The 16156-nt window shown below is 48.5% G+C and overlaps 8 protein-coding genes across 8 annotated transcripts; 4 read left to right on the forward strand and 4 right to left on the reverse strand.

Annotated features, from left to right (window-relative positions):
* Window positions 1-232: 232 nt before the first annotated feature.
* On the forward strand, window positions 233-1483 carry P174DRAFT_385771 (RTA1 domain-containing protein). The gene is made up of 3 exons (XM_024823275.1): window positions 233-542; window positions 604-852; window positions 915-1483. The coding sequence occupies exons 1-3, from the start codon at window positions 341-343 to the stop codon at window positions 1328-1330; spliced, it is 867 nt and encodes a 288-aa protein (XP_024686365.1). The 5' UTR covers window positions 233-340; the 3' UTR covers window positions 1331-1483.
* Window positions 1484-1501: 18 nt separating this feature from the next.
* Window positions 1502-2192, reverse strand: P174DRAFT_117185 (uncharacterized protein). The gene has a single exon (XM_024821054.1). It carries the CDS (start codon window positions 2066-2068, stop codon window positions 1679-1681), a length of 390 nt encoding a protein of 129 aa, XP_024686366.1. The 5' UTR covers window positions 2069-2192; the 3' UTR covers window positions 1502-1678.
* On the reverse strand, window positions 2193-2829 carry P174DRAFT_117179 (uncharacterized protein). The gene has a single exon (XM_024821053.1). The coding sequence runs from the start codon at window positions 2698-2700 to the stop codon at window positions 2317-2319; it is 384 nt and encodes a 127-aa protein (XP_024686367.1). The 5' UTR covers window positions 2701-2829; the 3' UTR covers window positions 2193-2316.
* An 896-nt stretch (window positions 2830-3725) lies between these two features.
* P174DRAFT_458367 (Zn(II)2Cys6 transcription factor) lies at window positions 3726-5342 on the forward strand (the record flags this gene model as incomplete). The annotated part of the gene is made up of 3 exons (XM_024829655.1): window positions 3726-3866; window positions 3961-4679; window positions 4724-5342. The coding sequence occupies 3 exons, from the start codon at window positions 3726-3728 to the stop codon at window positions 5340-5342; spliced, it is 1479 nt and encodes a 492-aa protein (XP_024686368.1).
* Window positions 5343-6530: 1188 nt separating this feature from the next.
* P174DRAFT_449335 (aldehyde dehydrogenase family protein) lies at window positions 6531-8255 on the reverse strand (the record flags this gene model as incomplete). The annotated part of the gene is made up of 3 exons (XM_024828834.1): window positions 8030-8255; window positions 7202-7981; window positions 6531-7157 (listed from the first exon to the last, which is right to left on the reverse strand). The coding sequence occupies exons 1-3, from the start codon at window positions 8045-8047 to the stop codon at window positions 6531-6533; spliced, it is 1425 nt and encodes a 474-aa protein (XP_024686369.1). The 5' UTR covers window positions 8048-8255.
* Window positions 8256-9324: 1069 nt separating this feature from the next.
* P174DRAFT_458369 (M20 family metallopeptidase) lies at window positions 9325-11560 on the reverse strand (the record flags this gene model as incomplete). The annotated part of the gene is made up of 4 exons (XM_024829656.1): window positions 9325-9341; window positions 9367-10655; window positions 10729-11010; window positions 11529-11560. 4 exons carry the CDS (start codon window positions 11558-11560, stop codon window positions 9325-9327), a joined length of 1620 nt encoding a protein of 539 aa, XP_024686370.1.
* Window positions 11561-12922: 1362 nt separating this feature from the next.
* Window positions 12923-13303, forward strand: P174DRAFT_429184 (uncharacterized protein; the record flags this gene model as incomplete). Its single annotated transcript, XM_024825557.1, has 1 exon — window positions 12923-13303. The coding sequence occupies one exon, from the start codon at window positions 12923-12925 to the stop codon at window positions 13301-13303; it is 381 nt and encodes a 126-aa protein (XP_024686371.1).
* Window positions 13304-14623: 1320 nt separating this feature from the next.
* On the forward strand, window positions 14624-16153 carry P174DRAFT_439505 (uncharacterized protein). The gene has a single exon (XM_024826818.1). It carries the CDS (start codon window positions 14878-14880, stop codon window positions 16087-16089), a length of 1212 nt encoding a protein of 403 aa, XP_024686372.1. The 5' UTR covers window positions 14624-14877; the 3' UTR covers window positions 16090-16153.
* Window positions 16154-16156: the final 3 nt, after the last annotated feature.

Consider the following 16156-nt stretch of genomic DNA (forward strand, 5'->3'; position numbering starts at 1 on the left):
CCCGCTTCCGCCACCAAACTGTATTGTATACGTATACGAATATACGAATATACGACTTAACGTTTCCATGGCGCAGCAGAAGTGGGAAAGGAGCAAACCCTATTCGGCTTGTTCCGCTATATACTTAGAGATCCTTCTTATACGTATACGAGTGGGCCCTAGTCTTAAGGCTCCCATGATTCTGAAGCAGTCGAATTTTTCAAGCGCGATGATTAAATAGCTAAATAAGGATGCCCTGTCGGTCTTCTTTTCATTTTCAGGATGTATCTTTGAGCTTTCAAGTATTTCCCAGTACTCCTAACAAGCAGGTCGATTGCCCATTCTCGGCGTCCATTTCGTAATGTCTCTCTGGGCTCGCGAACCGACGACGGCAGCAGATGCCAGCTACAAAACCGCCGTGTGGGCATACTATCGATACTATCCGTCCGAGGCAGCCGCCATCCTCTTCACTGTCCTGTTTCTTATCACTACCTTTGTCCATCTATATCAGCTGCTTCGTCGCCGGACTTGGTTTTTCATTCCTTTTGTGATCGGGGGCTTCTGTGAGTGCTAACAGAGTCGACCACGAACATGGATCGTTGCGGATTCTAACGAAAAGTGCAGTCGAATGGGTTGGGTATCTTGGCCGTGCTCTGTCCAGTCGGGAAAGTCCCAACTGGTCGATGGGGCCCTATATCCAACAAACCCTCTTGCTCTTGTTGGCTCCAGCGCTATTCGCAGCTTCAGTCTATATGATGCTCGGACGGATTGTGGTGCTACTAGATGCTGAGCACCTTTGCATATTCAAGAAAAAGTGGCTCACAAAGTTCTTTGTGTGTGGCGATGTTCTATCTTTCACCGTCCAGGCTGCCGGTGAGCATACATCCCACCTCTTTTGGTTGAAAGAAGCAAAGGACCTAACAGCAGACAAACAGGTGGCGGTGTTATGGCCAGTGGTTCTCTCTCAGCCGTGCAAAACGGTGAAAAGATTGTTATTGCTGGCCTTGCCATACAGATTCTTTTCTTCAGCCTCTTTATTGTCACCTGTGCGATCTTCCACCGTCGTGTGGTCAAGCGTCAGACAGAGAAATCAATAAATCTGAGCAGCTCCTGGCGTAAACACCTGTGGATCCTCTATGCAGTCAACTTGCTCATCATGATTCGGTCAATGTTTCGGCTCATTGAATATGCAATGGGTAACAACGGCTATCTGCTGCGGCATGAGGCGTTCCTCTATGTATTTGATGGAGTTCTTATGCTAGCGGCCATGATCCTGTTCAATGTCGTCCATCCCAGCAGTCTGATACCGAGCAGGAGTAAAAGCCTCGAGCAGGATTCTTCCGCTGCCTAAACATTTACGATTTACCATCAACGAATTAGCTGATTCTCGCAACTGGATCTCTATTTTTCCTTATTGGTTGTGTTATTTTAAACTGTCCTACCTTCCGCCCTTCAATCTGTGTTCGATTAAATAGTATCAGACTAGATACTTTTGTTCTCAGCGGTATATAGAATATGTTCTTATTTCAAGATTACGAGCGGGATAAAGCCCTTCAAATCACACTAATCGGCGCTTTCGTGGCCAATGCGTACCTGGGATTCTTAAACATTCGTTTTCTCCAGCGCTTGGGCCGAACTTCCATGTTCAGAACCCAGCTCACCAGACAGTTCACCAACGCGCCCGCTTCGGATGAGCAATCTACTGCTCAGAATAGGTGAAGTCCCTCAGGTCAATATAGAAAGAAAAGAACGATTGAAGTCCAGACACACTATAGACGTCGTCGACGCCAGGGGAAATGGTCTTGTTTGGTGGGAACAGATCAGGTTTTCGCCCGATTCGTGGCCAGTATATAGAGCAACAGACAAGGAGACAACCAGCGATCCCGGTAGGCCGTAGGAACAGCAGCACTGCAATGTTACTTTTAGCTTGGTAGGGATTGTAGTTGTCGCAAAGAAATACCCCGAGAGGTTGGATTCCCAGACACTGAACCAGTATGCTGTGCAATTTTCCAGTGACCCTGGCGATATCTTTGCCATCGGCGCTCGTTTCTGCCATAGCTTGAACACTTTTTGCCGGTCTATCCAACATTTGCTGACTAGACGGAGCTCTAGATCCAATTGCTATAGCATGTACTCCAAGGTCATCCGCATTTTTCTGCCCAGACAGGTCTCCAACTGCCAGTTAGCAGGAATCACCAACAGCCGTCATTGGACTTTCGAAGGCTCGCCCTTCTTCCCTTTTCGCTTCTTCCCAGAAGACGCCATAGAGGGGGGAAATGGGGTAGAGGTACTGAAGAGAGGAGCTGCTTCTTTCTCCAGCAATCCCTATGGCCCAAACTAAACGGCTTCATGATATCTCTGTCGCTGGTCTGAAACTCCGCTGGACAAGGTTTCACCCACCTTTCCGGAATCATTCCGTTCGGGCGGTGAAAATTCAGCGTAGAGCAATTGGCGGCCCTTAGATTCATCGTCACACAGGCCTGAGAGGGAATGAACTTCCCCATGATAAGGTCTCCGATACTGTGGTTCTCCGGCAAAGACAGTCTGGGGCTGGAGGCAGAGGCGCAGACACTCCAAAAGCACGGCGTTAAGAAACTGACGCTGTTGCAAGTTAACCAAGTTTAAGGTCCGATTCTGCGTGAAATCGCCGCGGACCCTCTCAGTAAGCTCCCTTAACACTCGAGGGTTGGTGCAAAGGAGGTAAGCTGTGCCGGAAAGCATTGTCGTGAGTAGAAGTTAAGAGTAGGCTAGATCCAGTCGGGTGTCCATAATACCAACTTCCTTTCTGGTGATGATGAGCGTTATCGCCGTTAATTCTACCTCTGTTTTCGTCATCCTTCACACACGTGTCAATCAGGGCTGATACGAACAAAATGACCATATTTATCATGCAGGTCCCTCGTTCTTAGGGTCGCTGTGCTCCAGGGGATGAAGAAGCTATATGGAAGGCGGCTAGCCACTACCCACCAGCGACCAAGCTAGTTTCGGACAGGGCGTGGGTAGACATTGTGTTGTATATGGTGGCGAGAGCAGACTGAACAGTTAGCCAAATAAAACATGGTCACGTACGCAGGAAAAGCATCGTAATGCCTCTCCATGTCATGCCCACCGGTGACAATCATGACGGCCAGTTGTTGTAGCAGCATTTTGCTAAACTGGCGATTCGAGGTTCAGCAAGGCAAATATTAGAAATCATGCGGAGACGGGAGAAGACATGTAGGGACAACTGTATGCTGTGCCATTGAATCCTGAAAGCGAAGGAGTGAGGATGGCATGCAGTCACATTTTACCTATGTATATATCTTCGACAGCCTGCGAGCCAATGCCGTACTCGTAGTCGTCCTCATAACCTGTTTGTTTCTGCTTAATACGAATACGAAGTAAGACCCGCAATGATCGTACACATCATGTCCTAGCAATGGCTCGCCAGTGCATCAATGGAACTATTCAATGGCCACGAAAGAATGCAAATTTCGTGATGTACTGTTGAAGACTCGCTGAAGGCGATTGTTGAATTTCTGAGTTAAACCTATACCACCCTGAGAGATGACGACTCGAGACAGTTGGAGTGATTGATTGTGCGCCATTGGCTGTCCCAGTCCGGCGTAGCTCTCCGTCTTGGCCGGATCAGGCAACTTGTGGCGCAGTTCATCCTTCATCCCTATCCAAAAATTGTTCCTCTCATGCAAGTCCGACCTCCCCTGCCCTCAAGCGATGGTTAGATCTTGTGGGTTATTCATGTGATCATGCAGGGCTTGTCCCTTAACGGTGACTCACGTATGGCTGCAGAGGCAGCACATAACAGTCAACGCGCAAGGAAAAGACACCGCGCACGCCACCACAAATCTCGCTTAGGGTGTTTCTCTTGCAAGTCGCGACGGGTCAAAGTAAGTCTACCATTCTACTCTGGTCTGCGTCCCCCGAATTGCCGCTTCACGCCTGCCTTATTCGCTGATCCACCGTCGGTTCGATGTCGTACAGTGCGATGAGCTTCGCCCTGTCTGTGGCTCCTGCTCTTCTCGCGGCGAGCCATGTGTCTTCCCTGATCCTCCAGTCGCGACCTTCAAACCGATCAGCTCCTCTGGGGAGCGACGAGATTCGCCACGCTCCCGGAGTGCCGGTAGTCCCCGTCCCGTCCGATCCTACCTAGAGCCATGGGAGACATATACGTCGCGGCCGGCGGGTGTTTCCCCACCAGCAAACGATGACCTGGATATGGATAATCTCCTAGCGATGCAGTTCTTCCATCTGCATACTGCTCAGGAGATGTCCCTACACCCAAAACGAAGCATGATCTGGCGGCAGGTGATTCCCCGCCTCGCCGGAAAGCACCGTTATCTCATGCACCTACTCATCGCCTTGGGCGGCCTTCACATGATCACTCATCGACTGAGGCAAAGGCCTGGTGAAGATTACGACTCAGATACGGTAGATTTGCGGGTTGTAATGGATCACTACCAGAGAGGGCTGCAGAATTTCAGAAACGAGGTGGCCCAGCTATCCAACTCGAATGCCGAAGCTGTTTATGCAGGCTCTCTACTCCTCGTTGCCTTCGTCTATGCATCCCTCCAGGTGCCCGAGCTGAATCCGGCCTGTCCGACTGTTGCTCCGGTTTCTGTCCTCTATGCTTCGGCGCTAAACAAGCAGACTCTGCCCCCAATAAACCAGCCCCAGATAAGCTGGCTGCACCTAATCCGGGGGTGTCAACCGTGATCCAAGATCAATGGCCTGCCTTAAAGGCCAGCTGCATGCGGTCGATGGTATTACATTTCCATGGTGATGAGTACTGGAAAGACCTTCCCTTTGATTCATCCTTGTCTAAGCTCAATCGCTGCTCTCTTCTTGTGCAGTTATTCGCCCATGGGGCTTTGCAAGCGATCGCGGACTTGAGAGCTTTCCACGCCACTCTTCGGATAACCAGTAGCCCCGAGCTCTACTTAACGTCCGTCTCTTCTCCAAACACATCGGAAGTAGCAGTGGATGGACTATCAAGGGGCATAGACGTCCTAGAAAGTATTTATTCGCGCGTTATTTCTGTGTTCCAATGTACAGTCAGCGAGCGGGGGTTTCCAGATGATTCCGATATTCAGTACAATCTGGAAGAGGCCGCAGTGCTAGGTTGGCCAAGCGTGGTCCCCGATGTCTTTATTGGGTTACTGGGGAGCGACCAACTAATAGGTCTAACCAGGGGACTTTCTTTAGCCATCTTGGCTCATTTTTATGTCATCAACTCACTGGTAGACCGCTGGTTCTTGGGCGCTTTCAAGGAGGAGATTCTTAGGATTCAAAGATCCATCTCTGGTTTACACGACGCTGGGTTGGACCGGCTTCTGATGTGGCCGGTGAGGATTGCGACCTCCTGAGACAGTATTCTGGGTTTTGGGAATCAACCCCGCCGATAACAACCCTGCCTTGGCCTTTCCAAAGGCCTCTTTAGCCGGCGCAGCAACTTCCTCAGGGTGCCTCTGCAGAGATTATAGCAAACTGTCGCACCGTGCAATCCCCTGATCGACGAAGAGCAACAACTCAAGACACTCGGTGAGCATGTTTGATTTGCTATGCTTCATTCCGAGGGGACGGAAGAAACGGGAGATATCAGCGGGACTAATGGCCATCGTGCCTTAGTGTCCGTCCTAGCACCGTTGCGATTGCGCGACGTCTATCACACCCGTGGGGCCGTGCCTATATCTCTTGCAGCTTTGTAACGGTCTGGGCACACAGGGTCTTGCCTGTATTGACTATAGCTGATATGTTTCTCCTGTACCTTTTCCTTTCAGGTACCTAACGTCCATTCCCTACTGCTCCTGGCAGTGATGGCTATTCGATGGCAGGATGCCAGGTAATTCCGCCCATAATCGACAGGTACGGTTCGGTGATTGCTCTCCTAAACGATCGGGTCGAGATGCCCGTCGAGTCGGTGCAAGGGGGTATTTAGCAAAGTTTGACCCGAGCAAAGCAGACAACAAAAATTCCCCAAACCGGTTCTAAAGGTAGCTCCTGTGATAGCTAATATTAACCCGCCATCTGCTCCACGCATTCATAAGAGACCCTCACACTACCCTGTGAACGTATATATGCGAATGATGCCTTTCTACGTGCCCATTGTATTTCAGTTCAGAGTTCGAGACGAGATGTGAATACTACTACTATTACTACTATCAGACTGCTATTTTCCTCTCCCTCGCGAATCTTCGCTCTCCGCTTTCAACATCGGATGTCTCCGCTATAAACTAGGGTTGATAGTGGGGTACAGAAGAGGAACGATAGAGTTATACAACCAATACGCCTGTCCTAGTCATCTTGCAAGCTCCATTGACTTGACCAACACTGCTGTCGTCTGTCGATCTGTTTTTTCCTGCGCAAGCATCATTACCGTCAACTCCTGCTGACAGATCACCAAGGATGGAGAGGTCCATGTCACAGACGACCAGATCGCCGACCTGGGCAAGGCCACATCCTACGAGACAAGTACTCAGTTGAAGCATCTTATGAAAGGTCTTTTGAGAAGAATCATCATAGCATTACGACTTAGCTGGCTTGCAAACCGAAGCTCACGAACCCTGCTTGACCCACAAGCTCTGTGAGTTACAGTACGCCGTCAAACCGTTCAACCCCCATTCCGTGCCAATTCCGCTGGCCTTGTGTCCTCCAAACGGTACTTTGGGAGACACGTCAAAGTGGGAGTTGATCCACACGCTGCCCGACTCAAGCTGATCAGCTATTCGACGAGCTCGCGTCATGTCCTTGCTCCATACCGATGACCCAAGGCCTGTCTCAGTAGCATTCGCCCGCTTAATGACATCTTCTTCATCTGACCACTTGAGCATAGGCAAAATCGGCGCAAAGGCCTCTTCTTGAACGACCCGGGCAGACTCAGGAGGATTATCAACGATGGTTGGGTGGATGAAGTAGCCTGCTGAGTCATTGATAGTTCCGCTGTGGGCTGCCTTGAGACCTTCAGAGGACAAGCTTTCGAGGAGACACTTAGCCTTGTCATACTGCATACTGTTCTGGACTGGGCCGAAGAAGACATCAGGCTGGGTGCCATCGCCAACCTTGAGGGATTGCACAAAGGCCACGAGTTTCTCCCAGAACTCATCATAGATCTTCTCATGGACGTACAGCCGCTTGATCATCATGCAGATCTGGCTAGAGCAGAGGAAGGAGAGAATCCCAATCTGCAAATGTCAGCAGGCTCACAGAACAAGTGGAGGTAGCATACCTTTGGAATGATCGCATCAATATTGACATCATCACAGATAATGGCCGGGTCATTCCCACCTAACTCTAGTGTAACCCGCTTCAGGGTCTGTGCGCAACTCATCATGACAAGCTTCCCTGTATCAATTGAGCCAGTGAAACTGATCTTGTCGATCCCTGGGTGCTCTGTAATCATAGGGCCCAGTTCATTACCCCCACTCAATGCCTGGACCACACCTGGTGGGAAGCATTGCGCTGCTAACTCAGCGAGCTTCAGGCCGCAGTACGGCGTAAATGGGGAGGGTTTAAGGATCACAGTGTTACCTGTGTACACAGCGGGCACGATCTTGCCGACAGCTAGCAAGACAGGGAAATCCCACGGCACGATAGCCCCGCAGACACCGAGAGGAGTATACCGCTGAATGATCTGTTGTTCTTCTGTGTCTTCAATAACCGTCTCAGGAATCTCAATTGTGGGTATGACTCGGGCCCACTGGACTGCCATTCTAAGCTCTTCAGTCGACTGGCTGAGCGGCTTTCCTTGTTCCTGCGTTAACAGCCGGACCAGTGCGTCCTTGTTTACTTCGATTTTGTCTGCAAAGGCGCTCAGGGCAGTGCGGCGCTCATCGAATGAGGTCTTTGACCATTTTCGGAAAGCTTGTCGAGCAAAATTGACGGCTTGATCAAGATCTTCTTTTGTGGAAACAGGGACTTCAGGATTGGGCTGACGGTTTGCGGGGTTGATACCGTGACAGGTGTTTGAGGTGGTGATCAACTCATTGTTGATAACATTGTGGAAGGTCTGGAAGGACTTATTAGTGGACAGCAACTGGGGGATGAGAATGAATACCGTAATATCCAAAGACATGATGACAAGTCTGGCTGCACTGATGGAGTAGTAGAAGGCTTGGAAAGAGATGATTATTCACGGGCAGAGGGAAGATGAGGTTTTAGTGTGTACATAGATCACACCACATTACATTCAGTAGAGGCGTTGACTCTCGTGGAAGCGGAGAGGAAGTCTGGTAGTAGGGGTACGAGACGGGGTCCCGTACTGGCATAAGTAACTGGTTATATATCGCAGTTGACACTAGTTCAAGGGAAACCCTGCTGGAGGAAAGGAGCATAATATGCATGAACAGGAGAACTTTCCTGCTAAGACCGCGGGTCTTCTGGATGATACTCTGCCCGGATCAGGCAGCGGGCAGGAGAATAACTGGGAAAACGCCGGGCAAAAATCGAGCCACGGCGCTCAATGTAAGGGATGAAATGTTGTCGTCATGGGCAAGGTTTAAAACAGCGGTTCATGAACGTAACAAATTCCGTATAGAATCAAGCTAGTTGAAAAGCAATCTAGGTAATATTCATATTGTAATACAGACCCTGAAGTTTTTCGGATGAGAATAATAACGATCAACTTTCCTCTGAATTACGACACTTTAATATTGAGAATGATCACTACTCACGCTATAAACGAATGCCAGAGCCTCCTTTGCTCTGCTGCTACCTATTGTCGCTACTTATAAAGATAAATTATAGAGGTAGATATTTATAACAAATCATTGGTAGTTAACAGTACATATTATTTACGAACAGTAATTGTAGGATAATCCTATCACTTTCTTAGCATCCCCGTTCTAACCATTCCGCGCTAGTCATAGTTGCCTTGTAAACGCATATATGCGGAGTGCACCAGGAATGAAGGTCTGATTCTTCTAATCTATCCATCTAACCTAGTATTTATATACGACAAATTCGATATCGGTAAGGACAGTCTAAAACGACGTAAAATCTCTGCAATCGGCGTGTTGAAACCATGGTGGAATCGAGCGATCTGATTGGTCAAGCCAGAATCTGGTATCTTAGCATTTACCGATAGCGTTGAGCTTATTTCCCTCTTGGCATCCTGTTTCCCATCCCCTCTCAACTGGGCTGGAACCGGAATCCCATTCTCAACTTCAGGCCATCTCTAAACAGGGCGGGATCTCCCGTTTTCCATTCCAAAATCCCATCACATCCCATCCGAATCCCATGGGAGTTTCCCGTCCCAACAATCAACCTAACAATGCGCCATGATCGGCTACTCCTCCAATACGTTAAAAGTACGGATCAGTTCTGCCCCAGAAAAAATTAGCAAGACATAGATCATCCAACATCCCTGGCTGAACAAAGGAAAGAAAGACATACCGTAATAAAAAGTCATAGTCTCCAAATGTGCATCAAGGGCAATCCTTTCGTCAACCCCATGTATATTCAGTGCCCTGCCCCTCCTAACTGGATCCCAGCGATATATATTCTTTGACAGGTTCCAGTAGAATATTGTATCTGTGTTGCCTGACATAAGATCCCCAACGACTACAACGGTTTTGCCTTTTAAACTGGGCACAGACTCAAAGGCTGATCGTATAACTCCTGCAAACCGGGTCCCAACTGTATCACGTATGGGGCTGATGGGCGCCGGGTGCAGCTCAATCTTGTCTGTTGACAGTTGTAGATAGTTATTCCCTTTATGTGTGGGGTCTTCCCGGAAGTCATATAAGGTTAGATTATATTTCCGCGCAATTGGAGCAACGATCTGAATAGCACGAGACTTAACCGTGTCTGGTGATTGATGTATGGCAATCCGATAATTGACCAACGCTGAGATATTCTCTGGCAGATTATTTGCTTTAACACCGCCGTGGAAAATATCAGCTGCTTGTGATGTTTGTAGCATAAATCTAAACTCTGGGCCTCTTGACAAGGCTAGTTTCTCTGCCGCAAACCCGTAGTTGGTGGATTGTAGTATATCGGCCAGCCATGGTTCAACATAATTTGGCGAGTACCTTGCCTGGCATTCTAGCTTTCGGCGAGATGGATGTGTCTCGCCTAGCAGGGGCGTAAAAAGATCTTCTCGTTCCAGGAGATAAATGATCTCAGACATTATTCCGATACCTGTATGAGGCGGGGGAACAGAACTGTGCCCACCTGGCACTGAAAGATCCAAGACCATATTCATACTGCCCTTTTCACTTATACCGGGAAGGGCGTACACTATATCATCATGCCCTTCGTCATTAGCAAGATTTTCAATACCCATACCCCCTTCGTCGGAGATAAACTCAAAGCTGTATTGTCCATATTTTTGCTCAAGGAAGGATGAAATTGACCCTGCACCAAGCCCTCCTTGGATTTCTTCATCGAAGCCAAATGCAAGTATAACGGTACGGATTGGGTGCCACTCTTGGGCTAATAGATCCTCAATCACAGAGAGTAGCCCAATTACCAGATTTTTGCAGTCGCTTGCTCCGCGACCCCAAAGCCATTCACCGTCGAAATGCCCCGAGAATGGTGGGTAGGTCCACCCAGAGGGGTCATCTATAGGGACAACGTCTTGGTGGGCTGCGAAAAGAATAGGCTTGAGGTTGTGATCTGTACCATTTAGAGTAAAGACTAGACCTAGTCTGTTGACATAGTCTATTCTAGCCTCGGAGTACCTTGAGGCAACTGATTGTTAGGTGTCGGCCTGCGCGACAAGTACTGTTTTGGGAGGAGGTAGGGGGAACGTACGTAAGGGGAAAAAGGGATCGAAGAAGCCCCTGGAAATCAAGAAATGGTCTAAATTCTTCACTATAGGGATCGTTCATGTGCTCCTCGATTGTAGTCGGGATTTGGACAGCTTTGGAAAGGCGATCAGCCTGGAGCACCCGTATTGACTGATCCCGTGTGAACCTGTCAGGCGGGAGGAGCCCATCTGAAGGGCTTTGCACGCTAGGTGCCCGTAGACAGATGTTGTTCTGGTTACCCTCATTGCTATTCCAGGAATTGAGAATCTGCTGCAGGGGACGAATGCTAGGAAATTTGACCGAAACTAGTGCTGCTAATAATCCCACGGCTGTAGCAAGTAGGGTTTTTGGCCACATCATCGGAATAGATATGGAGATGGGGCTAATTCAATGGGCGAAAAGTCCGAGCATATATTTTAGCAATGAAGGGTGCAGATGGAGGGTGTGTCCCTGCCAGCTGTTGTTTTAGAATGATAGATACGGAGAAAAAATAGCTGTGATCAAAGAAGGTATAAGTGGAATTACTTAGACTTAAACTAGATATTTTGAAACAGAGGGGAGTAGGAGAGCCGGTTATCTTGGAGGGATATAGCAGCACAACCTTGCGGCATTCTGCGCGGCAGCTGTTCAACTCAGTAGAATTAGAGTGTGGAAGATCCCAAATTATGGTCTACATACTTGAACAGCGGTCGCGCGGTTCTGATTCCTTGGTACTTTATCCCATACTACGCGGCCAAGCCAAATCTTGCAGTTTCACTGAGAAAGTCACCCCGTATCCGATATTGCAGTGAACAAACGTCAAACCTTGCTGTAAACTGCAGGATTCCGGGCCACATATATTACTGCTAAATCGTTGGTGATTGGGTGGTTATTGGAAGTGGACTGAACCGCTTCAACCTGACTATATGCGTTGACATCCTGACCAAGGCTATATAGAGCGGACTAGCTCTTGCGGCACTACCGAAGCCCCCAGAGGAAGGCGTTTTGCGTGAAGCCGATGAGGCCACAGCGACGTTTCTGCAATGACGAGTAACCAACCTTAAAATAGATTGACCCGTCGAGTGTTAAATGGCTTATTGATGAGGATTGCGGTACGATGGATAGTATTAAGATGGTGGTGGAGCCGAATTTCAGACGACCTAGCCGCTAGGGGCTTCCAGTAGCACTCAAAGCGTAACACCGAGTTGGTAGATTGGAGGTCTCCTTGCATCATACATGACGTTGGATACCCTGACCCTACCGGCATTCCCGTGCCAGAGCAGACCCGCAGGAGTCGAAGGTGGCAAGAATTGTAAGAGGGAAGGAGACACGAGCTTACGGCGCTCTGCTTATAATGACCTCGTAGTTATTCCTGTTGCACCTGCCCTTGATCTAAGGCCCTTCAGTTACAGGCTTAGGGCTTTGTAAGACCCACTTAACTACACTGTCGGAAATATTTTCCGTCGTATGGTCACCTGACTCTACGAGGTTCAATCAGCCCGCAACTAGCGAGCTTGCCCCTATTCCACGCACAGTTCGGCTTCCTAGATAGAGAATCCAACCATCTCAACCATCTCCATGGCAGCAAGCTGCTGCCACTATATCATGTTCCATAGTGAAGGTTAGCGGTTTCACTAGTGTCTATCCGTTCCAATGGGTATGCGTAAAGTGTTTTTGTGAAACTTTAAGAGTTTAACTTTTTAATATGGATCCAGACAGATGCGGCGAGAGTGGTAAAATTCTCTTATACAGAAGGAATGAACACCAATGGAATGCCAGTGCAATGCCCACCCAAACGGAACGTCCGCATCCGACGACCAACCTAATGCCATCATTGCTTTCTCTGGATACGCACCCCTAAGGCTGCTTGGTTGTGATGGTAAAAACAAACAGATTGCAAACATCTCTGCGGCGCTATGTGTGGAAGTGGAATAACTGGTCGAGGCCAAGTGATGTTCGACCATAGACTTTCCTTTCTTAGAATCTTCTGTTCTTACTAATCAAAATCTACCGACAAGATTCTTGATAAACTCCAATTTCCGTTGCAAGGTCCCGTTGATATAGACGTCACGGTAACATTGAGGTGATTTCATTGAAAATGAGCGGATCAGTCATAGCCCATAGAGGCTTTAAAATACCGCTTGTAGTTGTGGACTGGTAAAAAAGTTTCTCTTCCTGTTCTATTATCTCTCAATATCCTATTGTATTCTACTCAGAGGATGGCCTTGCATGACACACCTTCTCTCAATATAGCCCTAATCGCCGAACAGCGGTCGACCTACCACGGTCAAGGTTATTCGGAAGAGGAATGCGCAGCTCTACCACACGATGGTGAAGCCAATAAGCTTTTGACTACCTTGCAAGAACTGGGACATCATGTCACGCTGGTGCCAGGAATCCAATCCCTTGTCAAACACCTAGCGGCTGGCACAAATAAGGATTGGGACCTAGCATTTAACATAGCGCAAGGATTTCATGGGTTAGCCAGAGAAGCCCAGATCCCAGCGCTTTTAGACGCCTACCAGGTCCCGTACACGTTTTCCGACGCTGCAACGATGGCGTTGTGTCAGAATAAGGTCTATACTAAGGTACCGGATTGACCATTGACAGTAGTTTTGGTAACTAACTATATTTGCGCTGCCAATCTCTACTGAATGAATTGCAGCCGGGAACAGTCACGAGACTTACCATGATTTCAGGTTGATTGTATTCAATCCGCGAGGAGAGATTGGTCCATTTGTGATGGCTACCCTGCCGAAAGACCCGCACATAGAGGTGCTTATGTCCATCCATGGTTCATTTGTAGCTAGCCTAGAAGCACAAAGATAGGGAATCTAGCATCATACAACTACCCAAAGAGTACTGTACTACATTTGAAGCTACTACATCGTCCCCTCAGCATCGGCAAAATCGTCTGCACTTGAGAGGCGCCCAGCCAGAGCAGATGACGGTTCATCCTCCGTTGTGTGTCAAAGGCATCTTGCATAGTGGGATAGAGATCTGGGGCGTCGTATAGTAGGCCAAGTTGTTGACTTGCTCGCTGCGCATTGGCTAGGAAGTCGGCTGTGTGGAACTAGAATCTCAGTCTAACCGGCTCCATCTTCGTGGGAGCATGTGTTACCAGTTTAAATGAAGGCTACCAACACAGGCTGGTCTTCCCCGTGGGGCGCAGACAGCGAGATCAGTGAGGCGATAGCCACCCTGGCAAGTGGGAATCACTGGCATGCATGGATGATGTCCTTATGCCCAAAATATCTGGCGAAGATTCCGCAAGCCAGCGATTAGTTCTCCTTTCGCAGGCAATATACGGTCATTGTCCCCTTCATCCTTATATTCACCCTTTAATATCGGACTTTAGTAGCTGATCCTAACAATATGCCTAAGAGAGAATGTTTATATAACAGAGTCTTCACTAAAGCCTTAATTAATAGTAAGATTGGAAGACAGTTCCATAGGATATGGTGAATATAACTGTATCTTAAATGAAGGGTGGCATATTATCCGGTTGAATCACTAATTGATAGGAGATGTTCCATAGAAACGTCTAAGTTTATTCAGACATCCTATACTATTTTAGTAGCTAGACTTTCACATTATTACTTTACTAAGGCAGTTGAGGCATGCTATTTTAGGAGGCAGTTTTAAGCTTAGCTTTCTGGCTGCATGCGTGTCTTCCTGCAGGAGGACAAGCTCAACAACGCCCTTATCAAATTATGAATAAAGATCAGCTAAGATCGCTTAATTCTACGGGTTCGGAGGAAGTCCAGTGATAAGAATCCATTTAACTTCTTACAGCCAGGAAGAGTAATAAAGTTGAGCCTGCCTACTTCGCAAAATGACTTTTGATTCTAGACAAAAAGCTTGATAGCTGCCAGGATCAGCGCCCGCATTTCCAGGATTCTGACAGCGCCATCATCATGCCAGGACTAGTACCAGTGATACTTGAGAATAACTGAGAGCCTAGCAGATGTTTGTTAGAAACTTGTCAAGCCCCATGAGATCATGGATGGTCCGATATTTAAAAGGCAGCAGCAGGCGGGAACTTGATCTCGCCATATATCACATCCCAGTCATCCATCGACACATCATCCAATCTCATTCACTTGCAACAGAGAAAACCAGACAAAATGAACGTTCATCTTCAATAACTTTACAGCTTTTGATATAAAAGAAAATGCCCCGGTCGCAGGTCTTTCGTGCGGGTCGAAAGCCCCTACAAGACCGACGAGTGCCACTGGGATCACCCCACATCTCTGGTCCTCTGGCCTTTGCCAATCCAACACGGGCGCATTTTCCATTATCCACGCATCCACAGCTTGACCAAGAAACCATCCCAAAACCACGCATCCAAAGACTCTGGCGCTCTCGCGATAATCGTAAAGGACGACATGCACTCACCATCCACCAGCGACCGCCAGGAGTCGCAGGCAAGAATTACCCCCGGAACACAATCAACCCGATAGCTATCATCAAAGGGATTCTTCGCATGTTCACGACGTTCCCCTACTGGGACATTTCCTTCTGGGTGGCTTTTGTTTTTACTGTCGGATCGGTGATCTGGGTCATCAACGCCTTTTTCGTCTGGCTACCGCTGGAGGTCCCGTCCACCGAGTTTCCGAATGAAGTCCTCACCGGTGGAGGCGTCACAGCCTTTATCGGTGCGACTGTCTTCGAAATTGGTAGTATTCTGCTAGTTCTAGAAGCAGTCAACGAGAACCAGACAGGCTGCTTCGGCTGGGCTGTTGAGACGGCCTCCAAGGCAGCAGAAGATGAAGTCGAACAGGTTGTCGTGCGAATCAAGTCTGACATGGACTCGTGTCTACATCATCATGCAAACCGCCGCTCGTTCCTGACTCCCTCAGAGGCCAGACAGGACTCGAACAGATACACATCGACTGGTCGAAAGCGACCGTTTGAATGGCTTCCCACACTGAACGAACTCCGCACCCATTATCTCCACGAGATCGGATTCTGGGCTTCGTTCGTGCAACTCATCGGAGCTACCATCTTCTGGATAGCAGGCTTTACCGGCCTTCCTGGCATAATCAACCACATGAGCCAAGCAGTCACCAACGGCGTCTTCTGGGTCCCGCAGATCGTTGGCGGTTCGTGCTTTATCCTCAGCGGGCTGGTTTTCGCGATAGAGACGCAGCCGAAATGGTATATTCCCGCGATCCGCATCCTTGGCTGGCATATCGGATTCTGGAATTTTATCGGCGGGATTGGATTCACTCTCTGTGGAGCGCTGGGGCCAGCGACGGCCAACTCGGGGGTCGAGTATCAGAGCACGTTGGCGACGTTCTGGGGGTCCTGGGCATTCCTGTTGGGGTCTGTGATACAGTGGTATGAGAGTCTGGATAAACATCCTGTGGAGGAGAAGCAGTAATGCATTTTCTAGTTCATGTCTAATAGTTCTGCATATATCAATATACCTAGTATAACGTTCCACTGCA

This window comes from Aspergillus novofumigatus (assembly GCF_002847465.1).
Source record: "Aspergillus novofumigatus IBT 16806 chromosome Unknown P174scaffold_2, whole genome shotgun sequence".
Classification (NCBI taxonomy): Eukaryota; Fungi; Ascomycota; class Eurotiomycetes; order Eurotiales; family Aspergillaceae; genus Aspergillus; species Aspergillus novofumigatus.

Coding starts and splice junctions, on each gene's coding strand:
- P174DRAFT_385771 (XM_024823275.1), top strand. CDS start 341: ATGTCTCTCTGGGCTCGCGAACCGACGACGGCAGCAGATGCCAGCTAC. Junction 543..603: donor TTTTGTGATCGGGGGCTTCT/GTGAGTGCTAAC, acceptor CGAAAAGTGCAG/TCGAATGGGTTGGGTATCTT. Junction 853..914: donor TTTCACCGTCCAGGCTGCCG/GTGAGCATACAT, acceptor GCAGACAAACAG/GTGGCGGTGTTATGGCCAGT.
- P174DRAFT_117185 (XM_024821054.1), bottom strand. CDS start 2,068: ATGTTGGATAGACCGGCAAAAAGTGTTCAAGCTATGGCAGAAACGAGC.
- P174DRAFT_117179 (XM_024821053.1), bottom strand. CDS start 2,700: ATGCTTTCCGGCACAGCTTACCTCCTTTGCACCAACCCTCGAGTGTTA.
- P174DRAFT_439505 (XM_024826818.1), top strand. CDS start 14,878: ATGCCCCGGTCGCAGGTCTTTCGTGCGGGTCGAAAGCCCCTACAAGAC.